Source organism: Dendrobium catenatum, unplaced genomic scaffold (genome assembly GCF_001605985.2).
Source record: "Dendrobium catenatum unplaced genomic scaffold, ASM160598v2 fragScaff_scaffold_334, whole genome shotgun sequence".
In the NCBI taxonomy this organism is placed as follows: domain Eukaryota; kingdom Viridiplantae; phylum Streptophyta; class Magnoliopsida; order Asparagales; family Orchidaceae; genus Dendrobium; species Dendrobium catenatum.
In genome coordinates this window covers 2,428,704-2,447,725 of record NW_021318796.1, presented here as the reverse complement: position 1 = coordinate 2,447,725, position 19,022 = coordinate 2,428,704, and the positions used below count along the sequence as shown (strand labels likewise).

Here is a 19,022-nt window from a genome sequence, read left to right as displayed (position 1 = left end):
AGGGAAAGAATTTGAATTGTTTCCAAGAGAGGAGGTGGCTTTAGGAAACAAATCCAATTCCAAAATCCAAGGGGGGGCCGGCGGCTTATAGGGGGAGGAGGGACTTTAATGTGGTAATTAATGCTTGCTTAAATTAATAAATCAAGATTGGAAAGAAATATCCCATCCTCTCTTAATTTAAAGTTTAAATAAGATTTTATTTAATAGGTTTACCAAAATAAGATTTATAAATTAAGTAACTATTTAAAATTCAAATTGATTTGAATTTAATCAATAATGAGTTACCAATTTTATGAATTCTAATTTAGGAAAGAATTGATAGCAAGTGGGGATGGAGGGAGAGGCTAGGGGCGGCCGGCGATGGGGATTGGTCGTGGATGGGGTGGCGGGTTAGGTGTAGGCGACGGGTGGAGGTGGGGTTTTAAATGGCCGGCGGTTAAGGGTTTGGGAAGAGGAAAGTAGTGTCGGCGGTGGTGGTTCGGCTAGTGAATCTGGCGGCTGGGAGGAAAAGGAGAAAGAAAGAAAGAAAATACAAGAACGATAAAACAAACTAAGAACCCGGCCGTCTCCAAGGTTGGTGGGTGATCTGTTTTCCCTCTCCTTGGGATTCATCTCTCAAGCTCTCAAGCTCTCACAAGAACTCATGCAAGAAAGAAATCTTAATCAATCATTCATTAATTTTCAAAGAGAACATAGGGGCTATAAATAGCCTCGTACATAAGACTCAAAATAAAACACAATGCCCTCATGGCTTACATACGACCTGCCTTTAAGTAAGAGGTAAAAACGGAAAAACAATTACAACATAAATAATAATAAAAGATAAATAACATAATAAAACAAATACAAGAAATAACTCAAAACACATCGACGCGATCGTGGCCGTAGATCAACGGCCACGCCTCTGATATACAATTCATGCTCTGATGTCCCCATCAGTCCACCACATCTTTCTTGCGTCAAACCAAGCGAGCCAAACCTTCTGCACGCAAGCAAACTGCACAAGCAAACCTTTCGATCCTCTCTCGTGCACATGTCTCTCTCTCCAATCGAGTACAATTCATCCCACCTTGTTCGATTTTTCCCGCTCCCAACCTTCCCTTTTGCCATTTAAACCGAATAAGAAGCTAGGACATCACTTATTCTACTCTTTTCTCCCTCGTAGCAGCCACCAAAATCCTCTCTCCTCGCTCCTTTCTCGCAACGGACGCCTACAGCAAGTCCTTCTTTCAATAGTGAGTTCAATCTTTCTCTTTTTCCCTTCTCCTTCCTTTGTTCTTCTTCTTTATTGCCAACATATAGAGTAGATGTCCTATTTTGTATTGCTTTTGCAAGATTTGATTTAGTGTTGCCTTGATTCATTGCTGCGATGGATTTTAATTGGTTTTTGAATGAGACCTTATTTTAGGTTTGGTGTTCGATTTGATCAAACCAGGTTATTTATATATTTTGATATCATATTATTTCATAATTAATTTTGGTGTTCATGGCGTGGCTATGATTGATTAGGATAATTTTCTTTATGCCTTGATGATCGTGCTTAATGTTATTTTGGTTTTGCTACTTGTAAGTTTGTCATTTGATGGAGTCAAGCAAGCCACTTTTGAGGTTGGAGTTTGTGGCAACCATTGTGAGTAACTGTTATTTATTTTTTTAGGATAAACGTACATTTCTTAGTTAGTGGCGTTATTCTTGATTCTTATGCAAGACCTTTTGATGATAAATGGCCAGTTCTGTCATTGTAGAATTCTACTCTTTTGCGCATCTGCTAAATATGAACAAGCAAGATTCATAAATAGTCATTTTTGAATTATTGTTGCATAAATTCATGCACATCAATTCTTTTTTTTTGGTATTTTCATACACATGCTTTATTGAATGAAATGGATAATTATGGTAGCAAATCAAACATTAGTATCAAATAATATTGATCATATTGAAACTATAAAACCAATTGAAAAGTACGCATGAAATGTTTTGAAAAACAATATAATTTTGTGCATTGATGTGTATGTCGGTAGAATCATATTGGTTATTGGCTAGCCGGGGCTGACGAGCACTAAGAATGATGACTCTATAAGAATTCAATGAATTTCCTTGGGTTCGTGTTTAACTTTCTGGTGATGTGCATTTGATAGGCCAACTATAGTTATATACATAAGACTGTTTGATTATATAATTGGATTTGAATTGAAACAAAGATATGACTTACAGGTCATTGTGAGGTACAAGGATACCTAGTGTGGTGCATTTGTAAACATTGAAGTGATTTGACATCAATCGCTAACTAGCATACAGACATGCATATTAGACTATGTTGTTGAAAACATGGCATATCTCATGATTGTTTTTAATATAGTGATTATAGGCTACTACTCCCCTCTTTTAGTTGTTCGTACTACATACTCCATTCTTTTGCCATTTATATTTTGATATATAAGAGTTACTTGCTGAGTTTGATAAATCAAACTCACATGTTGTCTTTTTAGTAGGTCCTATAGGCATGTTTGGTGGACCGCCACCTCAAGAGGGAAAATTATTACGTCCGGTGTCCGGATTTGTCAGGACACCAATCCAGACGCACAACATCACCCAGATACATCCGGGGCCCAGTGTATCCGGGTGACGTGGTGCGTCTGGATTGGTGTGCGGACGGTCCAGTGACCGACGTAATAATTCGCCCCTCAAGAGCAGGGTTACCAATAGTAGGCTATTATTGGTATTTATTATTTTGTAGTAATTTATTATGCTTTTGTTCTGAGAGTTGGGTAGTTTCTTTCCTGCCTTTTTTGTTCTATTTATATTTTTGTTGGCTTGTATCAGAACTCTTGTTATTTGGATGTATTGATTATTTGAAATTCTATTAATAAATTGACTTTTTATTTTACTTCATCTATTTACTATGGTGCATATATATATCCTATTGCATCTCTTGTATATGCATGCTTCTCTTTGTGAATACAAAATAGGTCTTTTTACCCCTTCATCATGTCCCGTGTTACCAGGGTGTGCCGCCTTCCGGACACAGTGTAAGATCAAGAATGATGATGTGCCGAAGACCACTTTTCAATCTTGATATGGTCACTATGAGTTTTTAGTAATGACTTTCGAGTTAGCTAATGCCCCTACTGCTTTTATGGATATGATGAATAGAGTTTTCAGTTTGTACTTAGATCGATTTGTAACAGTATTTATTAATGATATTCTAATATATTCCAAGAATGATGACGAGCATGTCAGACATCTTCGAACTGCATTAACTATTCTTCAAAAGACTAAGCTTTATGTCAAATTCTCGAAGTGCAAGTTTTGGCTTCGAAATGTGGCATTTTTTTGTCACATTGTTAATGAAGTTGGAATTTCGGCAAATCTTGCTAAGGCCAAAGTTGTAAAGAAATGGCCAAGGCCAAGCACCGTCACTAAGATTTGTAGTTTCGCCACTGATATTCGTACTTTCCTTGTCCTAGCTGGTTATTATAAATGCTTCGAGGAAGGCTTTTTTAGTATTGCAACTCCACTAACTAGAATGACCCAGAAGTCTGTTAAGTTCATATGGTTCGATGCCGGTGAGCAGACATTTCAAAAGCTCAAGAATTATTTGGTATCAACCCCTATTCTCATCATTCCTTCTGCTACCGATGGATTTCAAATCTGCGGTGATGCTTCACATCAAGGTTTGGGATATATTTTAATACAACATGGTAAGGTGGTAGCCTAGGCATCCAGATAGCTCAATGTGCACGAGAAGAACTACCCTAAACATGCTAAGAGCTAGCTCCAGTCATTTTTGCACTAAAGATCTGAAGGTGAAAACGATAAGCATTGGTGTGAAAAACGAGATCTTCTAGAATCCAAGAATAAATTTGATTGGAGTGACCAAATATCTTGGGTGGACTAGTTGGATCAATCTTATCTACAAATGTATGACAATCATTACAGCATGAGTTTAGTGATGAGATTTTAGAGACGACTCTTCGTAATAATGAATATGGATTTTCATATTCGACCAAAAAGGGGATAGGGATAGAAGGAAGTCAGCATTCAGAACCGGTGTTTGATCGATCTCCCCGTGACTTCATACTTAATCCCACCAGCTAAGGTTACACCAGTCAACCAAAGTAAATTTCAAATCTATGGAAGTGTGGATGAATGTTTCTTCGAGGCATGTGGATCGAGGTGTTATAGCAGGCTAACCATTAAAAGAGAAGAATAATATTAAGTTAAGTGATGCAGAGATGAGGATGCTCAGGTTGATGAGTGACTTTACTCTTAGAGACAGGATACGAAATAAGCATATACATGAAAAGGATGGAGTAGATCCAGTGGAAGATAAGATTAGAAAGAGTCGTCTTAGATGGTTTGGTCACATAAAACGACGGCCTTCCGATGACCTGGTTAGGAAAGTAGATGTATTATATTTGACTTATGTTAAGAAAAGTAGAGATATACCTAAAAAGTTTTTGTTAGAAAATATTAGAAATGACCTTTCTTTATTGGATTTAGATGAGAATCTGACTCTTAACAGGACAATGGAGAAAAAGGATTCAATTAGCCAACCCCACATAGTATGATAAAGGCTTGTTGTTGTTGTTGTATACTACTAGTAAAGAACTTTTACACTACAAACAAAAAACTTTAAATCTAGAATCTAAGAAATATTCCCATTTTATTGCATGGTAACAGAGGTAAAGGTAGACTTAAGAAGATTTGGTTAGAAAATATTAGAAATGACCTTTTTTTATTAGATTTAAATGAGAAATTGACACAGAAAAACGATTCATGTAGTTGACCCCACGTAGTGGGATAAAGGCTTGATGTTGTTGTTGTATTGCATGATAGACCTCTAGATCTAGAACCTCTTATCTTTGGATCACTTGATCCAACAAGGCAGATAAGAAAAAGATGCACATAGCATCATAATTTATTAATGGCTACACAGAGTAAATTTTTATGTCCCGAGAACAAATCACAAACCCTCAATTTGAGCTAAATGTTAATTATATGCATCAGTACAACTTATTGGACCCGAAAGTTTATGTTTCAATAGGATAGCATTGCCATGTTGAAACTGTGCGGTTCTAAGTAGAGCAATTAAATATATGATTATCAAATTTCCGACCACACGTAGTGAGATAAAGGTTTGATGTTGTTGTTATTGTATCAAATTTCATGATTCCTTATTTAGAGCTAGGGATGATATATAACAAGCAAACAAGTCAAAACAGCCAAAATAAATGAAGATTGCAACCAGCAACATCTCATAACAAACATCTTAAAAAGAATTAAAAATAAATCAACAAAGGCAACCACCTCTTTTTCAATGACCCGTTCAATCCAGCCAGCAATTCCCTTCAGTTGTGAGTTCATCCACCTTAAGATCAACATGCCAGATGTGGTTTCAACCTTTCATCACAAGAAAGCTTAATTTAATAATATAAATATTTCAGAGAACAATGGAAAGAATAAATCAATTAATGAAATCCATCCAAACGCAGGACCAATTAATTGTGTAAAAGTCTTCTTATGAGATAAGCACAGCCCATCAAACTGAAAGTGTGCAGGATGGTAACTGAATATATTTTGTTTGAAATGCAGAATAGAAGTTTAAAAATGAGGATGTCATGATGTTTAAACTTGATGGTTTACAGAACTCTACTTCATGCACATCATTGTCATAATTTTCTTTTTGATCTCTACTTGTGGATTTTATTATTTTTTGCTCTTTGACTTTCATAACTTAATAAATAAGAGTTCTAGGTCTCCTTGAGATAATTCCCTACCAACTCTACTTCATGGACTCTAACTTGATGCTATCCTTGTTTTAACACCTCAACGCAACAGTTGCATCACATGTTGCAAACAAAACCCCTCTTTTACTTTACCCAATATTCAACCCAACTTTGCAAATATTGCGCTCTCACATATTTTCTGTTTTCCACAAATCCCTTTGCATCCTCAGCTTCCAACATAATACTTCCTCAATATCCAATCAAATATATTCCCATAAGCTTTCTCCCATCAATTTGGAATTACTTGGATGGTAAGTTCTAAATTAATATGCAAAAAAAAAATCAAGTTGCACGCATTCAAATCGTTCCTAGGGTTGTTTGGTTCAAAAGTATTTAGATGGTTATTTAGAAAACAGTGTTATATAGATAACCATGCTATTTAAATGGATGTGCTATCTATTTAATGTGGAGTCTCTGATTAGATATTGTTTTATTTGAACAATATAATATTATTCTAAAATATCAGCAGAAATATAAGTGCTTCTTTTTGTCATCATCTATTTTAATCGTCAAATAGCTTAACATTTGGATGCCAACAGAATTAGCAGATATCTAGATGTCGTCAAAATAAACTTAAATGTCATTTATAAAATTGTTCACGAGATAGCGAAGTGAATGGTAGCCTCCGGGTTTAGTCGAGAGTGCGCCCCTATGTATAGTCTCTCCTGTCGGACGAAGCTTTGCCAAAGGACGATGGACGAAGCCTTGCCGATGGATGTCGTAGAGAGGAGCTTTACCAAAGACAGAAGTTGTCGCAAAAGGCCCCAGCTGAAACCGGAAGACGAAGCTTGCGGAAGACCTAGCGCGACCTCCCTAGCTGAAAGCGGAAGACGAAGCCAAAGCCACGCTCCAGCCTCCAGACGCAGGAAGGTTCCGCTCGGACAATTGGACACTCGGAAGAAACCAGGAGAAGAAGTTCGCCCGAACGCTCGCTCGAACGATTCGATATGAAGCTCTTTCTGATTTTTTTATTCCGCTCAAATCCATAGAGACACCCCTCTCGATTATCTGGGACGGGCCGACAACAGCAAGAAGTCTTAAATCAGATTTGAGACCTAGACCCGATATAAGCCTTTATTGCTGATATAACAAAATCAACCTTTATTGTTGATATAATCAAATCAGCCTTTATTGCTGATATAATCAAATCAGCCTTTATTGCTTGTATAACACCACGATGTCTGAAGAAAATTCAGCCCAGAGCTTTAATCAAATAGAAGAATCTATGATACACCAAGGACCGGGTGACCTCCAAAGCATGCAACCTTCCTATCGCCTAATTGGGAAGAACTATCTAAAGAGGCTTCAATTTGTGAAGACCTACTTAAAAGGGAAAAGGAAGTTACATCACCACCGACCTTCGTTGCCAGAATTATGAGGAATACAAGTTCCTACCATCGGCCTTCATTGTCGAAATTTGGCTTCGTGCATCCAAGACTAAGGAGAAATAGAGCAGGAGGGCTCCTCTTGTGTGCGGCGTCTAAAGTCGACCAAGCAGAAGTGAGCGCAAGACCTCCTGCTTGTGTCTGGAAAGAGCCGAGAGTTTCCTCTCATGCGAGAGCAGGGACAAGCAAGAGTGCAAGAGCTATAGTCCCTCTTACGAGCAAACCAGAGGGATCAGAGGCCTTGCATGCACCTATACTGGCTGATCAAACAGGAGTCTGTTCAGGTGGAGTCGGATTACCTGGGAAGGAGGAGGTTTGTGTACCAAGTGTTGAGTCGCTTGAAATCTGCTCTTGTCCTTGAAGCTTGTCGCAAATGTCGCGCCTTCATTCTCAGCATTCCCTTGAGTATCGAGAGAGATTGACCCGAAGGATAATGAATCCATTTTTTCTGTTGTCCCATCACCGGCCTTTATTGCCATTTCCGATATCTTGAGGGCTACTATTCAACACAGCTTTCATTGCTACCCCACACCTTGTAGGCTTGATTGATATAGCCTTCATCGCTATCATTTGTCGTTGTCACAATGTTTGAAGCTAATTCCACCCAAAGTTTTGACCAAATAGAGGACTCTATGCCTCTATGGTGCACCAAGGGACTTGTTAGCTCTACCTCTTTGCGACTAATTACCAAGCTAGGAATGACAGATCTATATTCTCCAGCTTGAGGGGGAGTGTCAAAATCTCAGTCGTGTAAGATCCGAATTTCAGGTACAAAATTTTTGTTGTTAAATTTGGTTTGAATATAGAGAAAATATAAATTAAGTCTAATGTTAACTTCCTATTGACATATCTATATTAAAAGTTATTTTTTTAGTAATGTATTTTATTAAATTAAACAAATTCTCAAATTTGTTGAAACGATGCATTATATGGATAATAACTGCTGTTTAGACATCAGAAAATGGTTGAGACATCAAAGGGTTGAGAATTGTTTTGGAAATCAGTTATGGGTTTGTGTGGGCCCTCCCTCATTTTGAACAAGCTGATATTAAACGAACACAAACATGAACACTCACATACTCGGCTCGGCTCGATTCATTTGCAACCCTACTCTATGGTGCACCAAGGGACTTGTTAGCTCTACCACTTTGCGACTAATTACAAAGCTATGAATGACAGATCTATATTCTCCAGCTTGAGGGGGAGTGTCAAAATCTCAGCCGTGTAAGATCCGAGTTTCAGGTACAAAATTTTTGTTGTTAATTTTGGTTTAAATATAGATAAAATATAAATTAAGTCTAATGTTAACTTCCTATTGTATTAATATTAAAAGTTATTTTTTTAGTAATGTATTTTATTAAATTAAACAAATTCTCAAATTTGTTTAAACGATGCATTATATGGATAATAACTGCTGTTTAGACATCAGAAAATGGTTGAGACATCAAAGGGTTGAGAATTGTTTTGGAAATCAGTTATGGGTTTGTGTGGGCCCTCCCTCATTACTTCTCTGTTTGGAATTTAGAAGCAGCCAAGGGACACATGAGAAGTGCAGTTACGGGCTTAAAAAGAGAATGGAGAAATGCTGTGGTGGGAAAGGAATTAGCATTGCTGTGAAGATTCAATTGGTACAGAATTCCTATTGAGAAAATCAACTCATAGAAGTGTTCAACATAAAGGAATTCGGCCAATTTTTCCTGTAGCAGGAATCGGTATAGTGCCAAAAATCTCTGAAGCAAGTTCGCTACAGTAACTGAGGGACTGTAGCATTGTTTGTCTTTGTGAATGGCTGAAGTGTGAAGCCCGTTTCTGAGAGGAGATATTCGGCAATTCCAATATAAAGAATAACTACGGGTAAGTGAAGTTGTGATCAAATTCAAAATGTGTATCAATGAAATTTTAAGTATATTATTAAGATCTATAATTTTTTAGCACAGTTATAAGGAGTAGAATTTTTTAAAGAAAACTCTTAAGGAAAATAAAAGAGGAGTAATGAGAATTGAAGGAAGAAGAAAACTTTAGGAAAATGAAATCAAGGTAAGTTCTTTTGGTATGTGCTTAGTGTGGATTTCCAATTAATAGTAAGAGTTCTTAAAGATGTTATAACTTATGGTGTCATAGATAAATTTGGTCTTATGCAAAGAGAAAGCTTCGAAGTAACTTACAATCTTAGAAGAATTCAAAGTAGAGGATTGGAGATTTGGAGGAGATGACTAGGCAAGGAGGTAAGTAATGCATTCATATTCAATTAGAATGACTTTTAATTATAATCAAGATGGTTAATGTTGAACGTATTAAAGTGAAAGGTTCTTAAACTTGTTTAATATATATAAATGATTTTTCATGCAAGTTTCCAAGTATGAATGACCGGATGCATAATTTAACCAGGTAAGGGTAAAATAAGGTTCTATATGTTAATCTAAAAGTTTTCCTATTTGATATTGTTTTGGAAAGATATCAATTTCTTTGTATATGATATGCAATTTTAATTATGTGCAGATTAGAACATAAATGATTATGGAAGCATGCATCAAAATAAGTATGATCTATGATTATAAAAACTAATATTAAATATCACTTTAAAGTAAAGTTTGGTTACAAATGATGTATGACTTACAAGTGTAGTTAGGGCAAAAAGGTTCTCAAACATGAGATTATCTTGTAAGTGGGGCAAAAGGGACCCCAAAATAATAATACTTGCATAGCAGGTAGTGCAAAAGGAACACCTAAAGAGACAAAAGGGACCTCTATATTCTTCAATGACGATAATGTCAGGTTTATCTGGGCTCCATTGAATATGTATATGAAAGAGCAGCCAAATCTTTTAATGAGTAAAATTGATATTCAGTATGGATTAAAGAGAAAATAAAGGTTAATATCAAATGAGATGTTATGAAATTGTCTTAAATAATTTATCTTTTATTTATATTTTTAATGATATGAAGTTTATAGTCATGCAAGTTAAATTTCTTTTAAAGTTGCATAGCTTTTTGAGCCTCACAGCTCACTGGTATTTTCTTACTGGCTGTTGTTACAGTAAAGGGAAAGGAAAAGATTGATGCGAGTTGATTTATGCAAGTGTTTCTTCATTTCATGTTAAAGTTATATTTGTTAGTAAGTCTACTTTTGGATGTATGAAAACATTTCAATCTGGTATGAGTAGTTTATTGTAGTGGCTCTGTAAGTTTATATTTGGAGTAACTTGAATTTTAGATGCTTCCGTGTATTCAGTGAATAATCTGTTATTAGAATTTTATAAATCTCTACTGAAAGAATTGTATGTTAATGTTTAATGATGTAGAAATGGAGGTTATGCTAGTGATACCTGACAATACTTTTAAGTACTACTGTGGGGTGTTAGAAGTCGTTCCTTGGCACTTAATCCCACGGTCAGGATGAGAATCCGTGGGAGGCTCACATGGATCACGCCAATCTCCTTCTATATTTGGGTGGCTGATTTAGGAAGGAGTAAGGATTAAATTGAGATAATTATGCATGATTCTATAGTTTTTGTTTCTTTATTAAAACATCTTGTATATATCTATAAATAGGGATAATTTTGTATAATAATTGGAAGAATATTTTTCCCTCTCAAATTCTATTAATACTAACACAAACGGCACAGTATCTGTGGGATCTCGGAGCCGGGTTCTAACAGCTGGAGGTAGGACAGGAATCAAGTGTTTGAGTAGGCTGGGTCGAGTATAATGAAGGTATCGGCATAGTAGTCAGGATCAAGCTGGAGTTCGGAGGGCTATGAGGAGGTTGGCTTGCGGCTGATTGAGTCGAACAGAGACTGCAGGATCTGGGATATGAGGTAGAGGCGGAAGGTTGAGTGGAGATCCGCATAGGGAGTTCGAAAGTGGAAGAGAGGGCCGATCGTGAGGAGGCTCGTGTGCAGAGGAAGAAGAGCAGGAGCTCGTCATTCCTCTCATTTTTTATAATGAGAGTGGGCCTCCTCGAGCTGGATTTCAGCAAGAATTGTGCAAAGAGCGGTGTTCGTGCCGAGCAGGTACGAAATTACAAGATTAGGGCGGAATTTCAGGCTCTGTGCGTAGGTCAACAGTTGTACAGTGTTCTATTGATTTTTAGAAGATAATCCACTGACTAGACGAACATTAAGTTTTACGCATCAACACAAATACAAGAAAGAGACAGTTATGCATCAATAGAATTCCATGACTTCGTGATAAAAGAAAAAAGTATTTCAGTATTGGATCGGAAATTACAAATCAGAAGACATGCAAACCTGGTACAAGATTAATTTTCTTTTGCAGTAGTCGTCCAAATCTGCTTCTCCACATGCAGAAGCAATCACCATAATCACATACTGTTCAAAACTTTCAGCTGCAGGAAACACGGATACAACATCCTCTGTAAGATGTTCAGCTCGATCAAGAAATGGTTTCTGGAATGAAAAAAACAAGTGAGACCCCAAGAAGGAAGTTCATTATCCAAACTGACAAAACCCATAAATGTAGTTGATTTACAATGAACTCACCAATTTATGACCATAAAGTTTGTGAAGAAGAGATGCAGAAATAACTGCTGCATGTGGATGCCAACGTGATAAAATAGGCGAGAATGTGGTCGAGTCTTTCTTCAAAAGCTTTTTGTTTTCTTCAGCAAGACATGCCAAGACATGTTCATGTGTAGTTTCCAACTTAGTTTCAATAGAATGTGTAATCTGCAGGTAGCACGCAGTATTTCTAGATTATGCTAGACATAGAAGTACCTGAATCCGTAAGAGGAATAAGAAAATAGAATACGAGTTTCCTTTGATGTACTAATGAGCAAGTTTATAAAGCAGCAAGAATAAAATCTTGCATTCAAATGGAAAAACTCGGCCAAGAGATATGACTTTGATTGCAGACGCTCACCCTTGAAAAAGCACATTTAATAGAAGATGAAATGTAAGTATCAATCCATTCTTTTTCATCCAGTTCCATCGCCTGCATTATATTTTCATTATGCCGTTTTCTCAAAACAAATAAATTAAAAAAAAAAATTTAATCAGAATATAAAGAGTAATAAGCGAGGAAAGTATACTTTTCGGCCCAACGGCAATCTTTGTTCAACACAAAATAATAGATAATACGGAAAGGAAAGAAAAATTAACTGACTTCTTCGTTTTCTTCGATTAAAATTTTTCGAGTGATCATTGCCACAGCTACAATCTCAACCATCGTTGTGGGCTCCTGCACATCAAATACTACATGTTTTGTAAAGAAACTCAAATACTACATGTTTTTTAAGCTCCTACTATAGAAAATAATATATACAAGTGACGGAAGTTGATTTCAAAGAATTATAACTCAAATGACAATGCAATAATCAAATAAATATTAAAAAAAAATCAATAACAAATCAGGATCATATAAAATCAATGGGCAATTCTAATTTATTTACCGCAATTAAAATCACAGTTGTATCAATTTAAAAAAAAAAATCATAACATTAGCAAGCTAATAAAAAGATATTTAGAAAATTAGTTCAAAAGAATAATTCTCTAAAGTAAACGAAATTCGAACCTCAAAATGATATAAAGAGGACTTCCCCAAAATTAAGTATTCGCATTTGTATTAATCTAGACAAAATCACACATCCAACATGCACAAAATATTGAAACTAAAATAAGAAATTTTATTCAATCAAAAACTTCTAATTACATCCCCATGACTATACATTTATAGATTTTTTTTATTTAAAAATTATACTAGCAAGCCACATCTTCACAAAGGAAAACAAAAATTAGCATAGGAGGCGACTACAGCACTAGAACCAAAAAATTATCTAAGGGCCTACACCCAGACACAAAATCATATAAACATCAAATAGAAAAACACGCCAAAAAACCGTGAGTGATACAATTCCATATAGACACTATAATCCCCCAAAAAGCCGCTCAAACAACCACAAGAAGCACTGCAAAGAAAGCAAAAGGTGCAAGTAGTGACAAAGTTCCCAACAAATAAGGGAGAAAGAAGCAGCTAAACTACCATAGAATCCGCAACTACAATCCTGCATCAATCAAGTATTGTGTTTTGTTATTTGGCATGAATAAAGTAACTAGTAATCTCATCTAGAAAAAAAGCTGCCAAAATACATTCTCAAATGTGCCCTCAAACTAAGGCAACTTAAAGCAAGGAAATAAGGAACCCCTCTTATATAAGTGGCTGATATTCAAGAGTTTCGCTATTATATAAATACTGTAATGGATGATTCCTTCTAACCAATGCACCACGAACACAAGTAGTTGATACTTATGTATGAATGTTTACGTGTGTAATATGTACTAATAAAAAGCTTTGGTTGCTGATTATATGAAAGACAAAAAACTTCAAAAATACTTGGAAGTTCATAGATACAATATGACTCTTTGATGTAGGGAAAACATTGATTGTATCATGTCTTAGTATTTTAATTTAATTGTCATTGCATTTCTATTTTTTATTTATCTATAATCTCTATTTTAATTATCACAGTCAAAATAGCGATTTGATAGTTGTTTAGGGTAAGATTAATCATTGTTAAATATAAATTTAATAACTAATCTTCTCTTATAGAATCTTCAATTGTAAATAGAAGTCCAAGGGTTAAAGTAAAATAGAATTTGATATTGAATGAAATAATGCTTGGCACGCTTCTTCCTCTCTCTTAGGATAAGTGCTTGGTTCTCTCTCAACTTCCCTCTCCTTCTCTTCTTCTACTCACTTCTCCTTAAATTGCTCAAGGCTTCAATAATTCTCCCGTTTCTTCGCTCTGCATCACTACAACAACAACAACAACATCAAGCCTTTATCCCACTACGTGGGGTCGGCTACATGAATCCTTTTTCTCCATTGTGTCCTATTAAAAGTCAAATTCTCGTTTAAATCTAATAAAGAAAGGTCATTCCTAATATTTTCTAACCAAGTCTTTTTAGGTCTACCCCTACCTTTCTTAACATAAGTCAAATCTAATACCTCTACTCTCCTAACCGGGTCATCGCAAGGCCGCCGTTTTATGTGACCAAACCATCTAAGGCGACTTTCTCTAATCTTATCTTCTACTGGAGCTACTCCAACCTTTTCACGTATATGCTCATTTCGTATCCTATCTCTAAGGGTAAAGCCACTCATCCACCTGAGCATCCTCATCTCTGCCACACTTAACTTAGTATTATGCTTCTCTTTTAAAGGCCAACATTCGGCACCATAAAGCATTGCAGGCCTCACTACCATCTTATAGAATTTTCCCTTAAGTTTGAGGGGTACATTTCTATCACATAACAAGCCCGATGCATTCCTCCACTTCAACCATCCAACTTGAATTCTGCTGATAATATCCCCAACTTCGCTCTGCATCACTAGTCGTGTAAATTCCAATTTGGAATAAATTCTCTGAAGTAAAAATAGAACATCTCTGAGCAACTACCACATGCTAGCCATTAACAATATATTTGCATAATCTTAGGCTCATTTAGAAATAACATTAAAGAAGTCACAAAAGCAACAGCGCAATGATTATTAAAATAGAAGTAAATCAGTATTATCTTAACGAAATCATACCTCAGAGAAATGTAAATGGTAGTCTCCTAGCCTCGTATCAACCCATCTCTGAATTGGAGACAAGAAAGACTGTAGAAATGTAAGCTTTTGAGACCTCTCGTCCCATTCAACTAAACAACAAAGGCTCTTCAAGTGTAATCTTTCTTGTGGACTCCTCTGCTCCTTCAATGGAATTTTCCTTAAGTGATCAATTACAATTTGTAAGAGTGTCTGTTCCCCTGTGATAACAAACTGGTTTCGAAAATGTTCAGAAAAAATAGTTTTATGGAAATAATCAAAGGGAATATTAAAGTCTAATTCACTTTTATAAAATAAAAATAAAATTTGCTGAGATATCAATTTTTTGAGAGATCTCAAATCTCATTGATGAAAAAACATAATTGTGAAGTATTTATTGGGAAAACAGTAAAAATACCAATAAAATGGGAATGACAGCATATGCTCCAGGCTGTCACATGATCCATATCAAGCACCCAACCACAGTCCTAGAATACAATCATTCAAGGGTAAAATCAAGGGATCAATGCATCCCCATAGTTTATATGTTGTTCTGCTAAGAAAACCGTAATACCTGCTCCCACCTACTGAAATACTAAAAGGGATAAGTGGAATGCAAATACATCAAAAGAGATCTAATCGAGCCTTTAGTTTGTTACATGATTGTTGACCCCAACGTTAAAATACGTGTAAAAAGAACAAAATCAGTGAATTAAGTGGCGTGTGCATCAGCGCGGCACAACACTTGAAGGGCCAAATGACCTCCAATTGCCAAACAGTGTGCCGTTGCGATCAGGACGTCGAATTCGCCTAAGTGGGACCACCTCACGGTCGAATCAGACGAGACTAGTTCAAATCAACGACTGATGCCAGAAAACGACGCACGACAATGCTCAAACAACGCTCGATCGCAAAACGGACTTTGTCGTTGCATTCAGAGCATCGACAATACTCAAAATGGACTATAATTTTGTCCAATGAAATTTGCGTGAGGGAATCGGCATGGATTTTGAGACAACGATGCACAAAAATCAAGGAAATTGCGCATTTTTAAGTCAAATTCTCGTTTCGTGATCTCTACTATTAATTATTATTATTATTATTATTATTATTATTATTATTATTAATTGAATTAAAATAAAGTAAAATAAATCAAACGAGATCAGATCCGACACCTAACCTCACCAGCAACCCGGCGTCCGGCCACGAATTCTCACGTCAATGACGAGCTCTGCACAATCTAATGCCAACTCAATTCATCCCCGTCACATCACCTTTGTTCTACCTCGATCAAACCCCAGCTTGTGTCGTTAAAATGAGGAAGAAATGAAGTATTCAATCTCTCTTCCTCAATTAAAATCCTCATGCATGAGAGATCCGAATATTCTGCAAGTCTTGCACGCCTCCGGCATCTGACCCTTGTCCCTTAATCGACTAACCCAGCCATCCACCTGCTTCGATCCAACCATATGAGCAATTGAAGCCCTACCCAACCAAATATCTTGTGTGTTGTTTAATCCTTTCATCTGACATCTAGCCTCGACAACTTGAGACCGATCCGTGAGCACATCCACTATCAAAACCTATTCTGATCCCTCCAGCCACACGTAGATAGGCCAAATCCCTCTCCCACAAGCCTCCAAACTCCCTAGTGCAAGCACCGGCCGAATACAACTCGTTCGACCCTTAACAAGCCAAACTACATTCGTCTGCACTTCCAAATCCCATTCCAAAGCCGCGGTCAGCCTCTGACCGAAGACTTGTCTCCTACCTTTGCCACATCTAGCTCACGAGAGACGTCACCTCCCGATTCAAGCCCTACTACTCTCACGCCTCCTTCGACGATGTCCCTTCCTATTTCTTCGACACGACCACGCCCCTTTCGATCCAGCTGCTTGAAGGCCTTGTGTTCGTGTAATGCCCCATAATGAAATTTATAAGAATTGTCTAGTTATCATTTTAAGAATATACCATAGCTTTAATAAATCATCAATATAAATAATAACCAGCGAAATCAACTAAAACCATATACATCAATATATTTTACTATTTATTCACTCAAAATGTCATTTACACTAACCAGGAGATCACTCTATCACTAATCTATCACAAGCTTCAAGCTACAAAAGAATAAATAAAAATACATAGCAAAATTTAAAGAAAACTTAAGGATATGTGGCAATCTCACTCTAACTAGTCATGACCCCTTCCAGGACCTGAAATCATTAAAAATTCACATAATGAGCTCAAAAGCCCAATAGTAATCGAAAACTCCTTAGGACCTTAAAGCTTTCAACACAATGACTAAAAAATCAATATGATATGCTCAATCTAATATTATCAATAGCAGACAATGTAGTTAATGATCAAATATTATCAATAAAACTCAAAATGATTAATAATGTATAAAGTTCCAAACCCCACCCTCGGCTCGCATGATACCCCGGGAAACCACCTATACGCGTTTTTAATAGCACAGTAGAAGAGAACTCGGTGCAACACCTATGACAAGGCGACAGGCTCTATACACGCTTTTCCTCGTGGGGCAAGGACAACTTTAAGTACTCGTACGTGCCTCAGCGCCTGTGGGGAAAGAATTGTACATTTCAAAGCAGGTACCCCCGAAGACTTATACACGCCTTTCTTGGCGTGGTGGGACTGAAGACCATAACAGCGGTGTCGCTAAACACCTACCATACATGATTTTTTTAGCATGGTGGGAAGGCTTAGTTCCCCAAATTTTTTCCAAATGGGGAAGACGTTGGGATGCTACCAAAATTTCAACCGTTAGAGAACATGTATCTAAACAATGTGCATGAAACTTGTATGAATAACAGGGGACCATACTTGAACTGGACAACATGGAACAAAACCCTAAACATTAAAATGCACAATAAAATCAAAATGCAAATGATATATGACAATCTAACTCATTCAAACAAATACAAATCAACAAACAAAGGACTCATGGCAGGAGACCTTCAAACATAAATAACTTGTAAGCAACCTCAATCAACTGTGAAATGCATGGACATCTCCCACATGGAATAATGAGAAGCTTGTTGTGCAAACAACCTTCAACCTATAAAAGCACTCGTACAAGCAGACAGAAGGCGAATATAACCTCCTAAATATAATGTTGTGCATCTTCAAACGATAGTTGTCCACGCAATTGATTAGTGCCTGATATTTTAAAATGCTCTCATACACGCATTGCAACATACAAGATAATTCATTTAAACATGTTATTCAGCATCGCGAAATGCATTTAATTATAACAAATGCATTGAATTTACATGCTAATATGTTGCATATGCATGTGTCATAACTTACATAATACGTTATATAGGCATGTCATCCAGCATCGCTATTGCATTCCAAAATAACCTCTAGCATGTATTTGTAAGATGTCGAGGGTTTCATTCCAGCTTGTCATCCAACATTGTTGTTGCATGTTAAAATAATCTCCTGCCCGTATCGTTAGGATGCAAAGGATTTCATTCAAGTATATCATTATATATTACAATTGCATGTTAAAATGACCTTCTCCATGTAACGTTAAGATGCATAGAGTTTTATTCAAGTGTGTCATTTGACATTACAATCATAATTTAAAATGACCTCTTGCACCCTCTTGCATGCATTGACAGGATGCAGGGGGTTTCATTCAAGAATGTCATTTGATATTGCAATTACATTTCAAAGTATCCTCCTGTATGCATTTTCAATATGCAGAGGGCTTCATTCTAACAACATCATGCATACATATAACAATCATATAAATGCACCGTGCAAAATGCATTCAACAGTATACACCAGCATGAGCCCTGATGAGCGTGTTGCAGGCACACATGTGACATTTGAGGATATCGTGGGTTAAGAAATGAGTTTAGATTCGAACCCGATCCTTGCTTAGACTGGGTAAGGGCATCCAAACGACATGAGGTCGTTTTGTGATAGATGAGGTATCATAAGCTAATGAGATCAAAGGCTCGACTAATGCATAGTTATATTACTTTGTCTTCAACTCATCACAATGTAGTCTTCTCAAAGCATGGACATAACAGAGTACAAGATCATCTTTGATATCTCAACGATATTCTAGTATCTGATATACACATGGTACATAGAAACTTCTTCTACGGCTCCAGAATGATATGCTCGAGGGGCTCGTTCTATGTATTTGTGATGCATATATAGGGCATTGGTTTGCAAGGCTTGATCTCCAGATATATATTCGAATGATATGGCATTTCTCTAAAAATCTCAGTATTTCGGAAAAGATGTTAGAATGAGAGACA

General features: G+C 36.6%; 1 protein-coding gene across 1 annotated transcript in view; it reads right to left on the bottom strand.

Moving 5' to 3' along the window:
* The window catches only part of LOC110110735 (protein unc-13 homolog), an 83,751-nt gene that overhangs the window by 52,968 nt on the left and 11,761 nt on the right, over window positions 1-19,022 (bottom strand). Inside the window, exons 12-17 of the mRNA XM_020842340.2 lie at window positions 14,725-14,955; window positions 12,298-12,372; window positions 12,055-12,126; window positions 11,676-11,861; window positions 11,424-11,582; window positions 5,311-5,403 (exon numbers count right to left, since the gene is read on the bottom strand). Of these exons, the coding sequence (XP_020697999.1) occupies window positions 5,311-5,403; window positions 11,424-11,582; window positions 11,676-11,861; window positions 12,055-12,126; window positions 12,298-12,372; window positions 14,725-14,955 (816 nt within the window). The remainder of the gene's footprint in view (window positions 1-5,310; window positions 5,404-11,423; window positions 11,583-11,675; window positions 11,862-12,054; window positions 12,127-12,297; window positions 12,373-14,724; window positions 14,956-19,022) is intronic.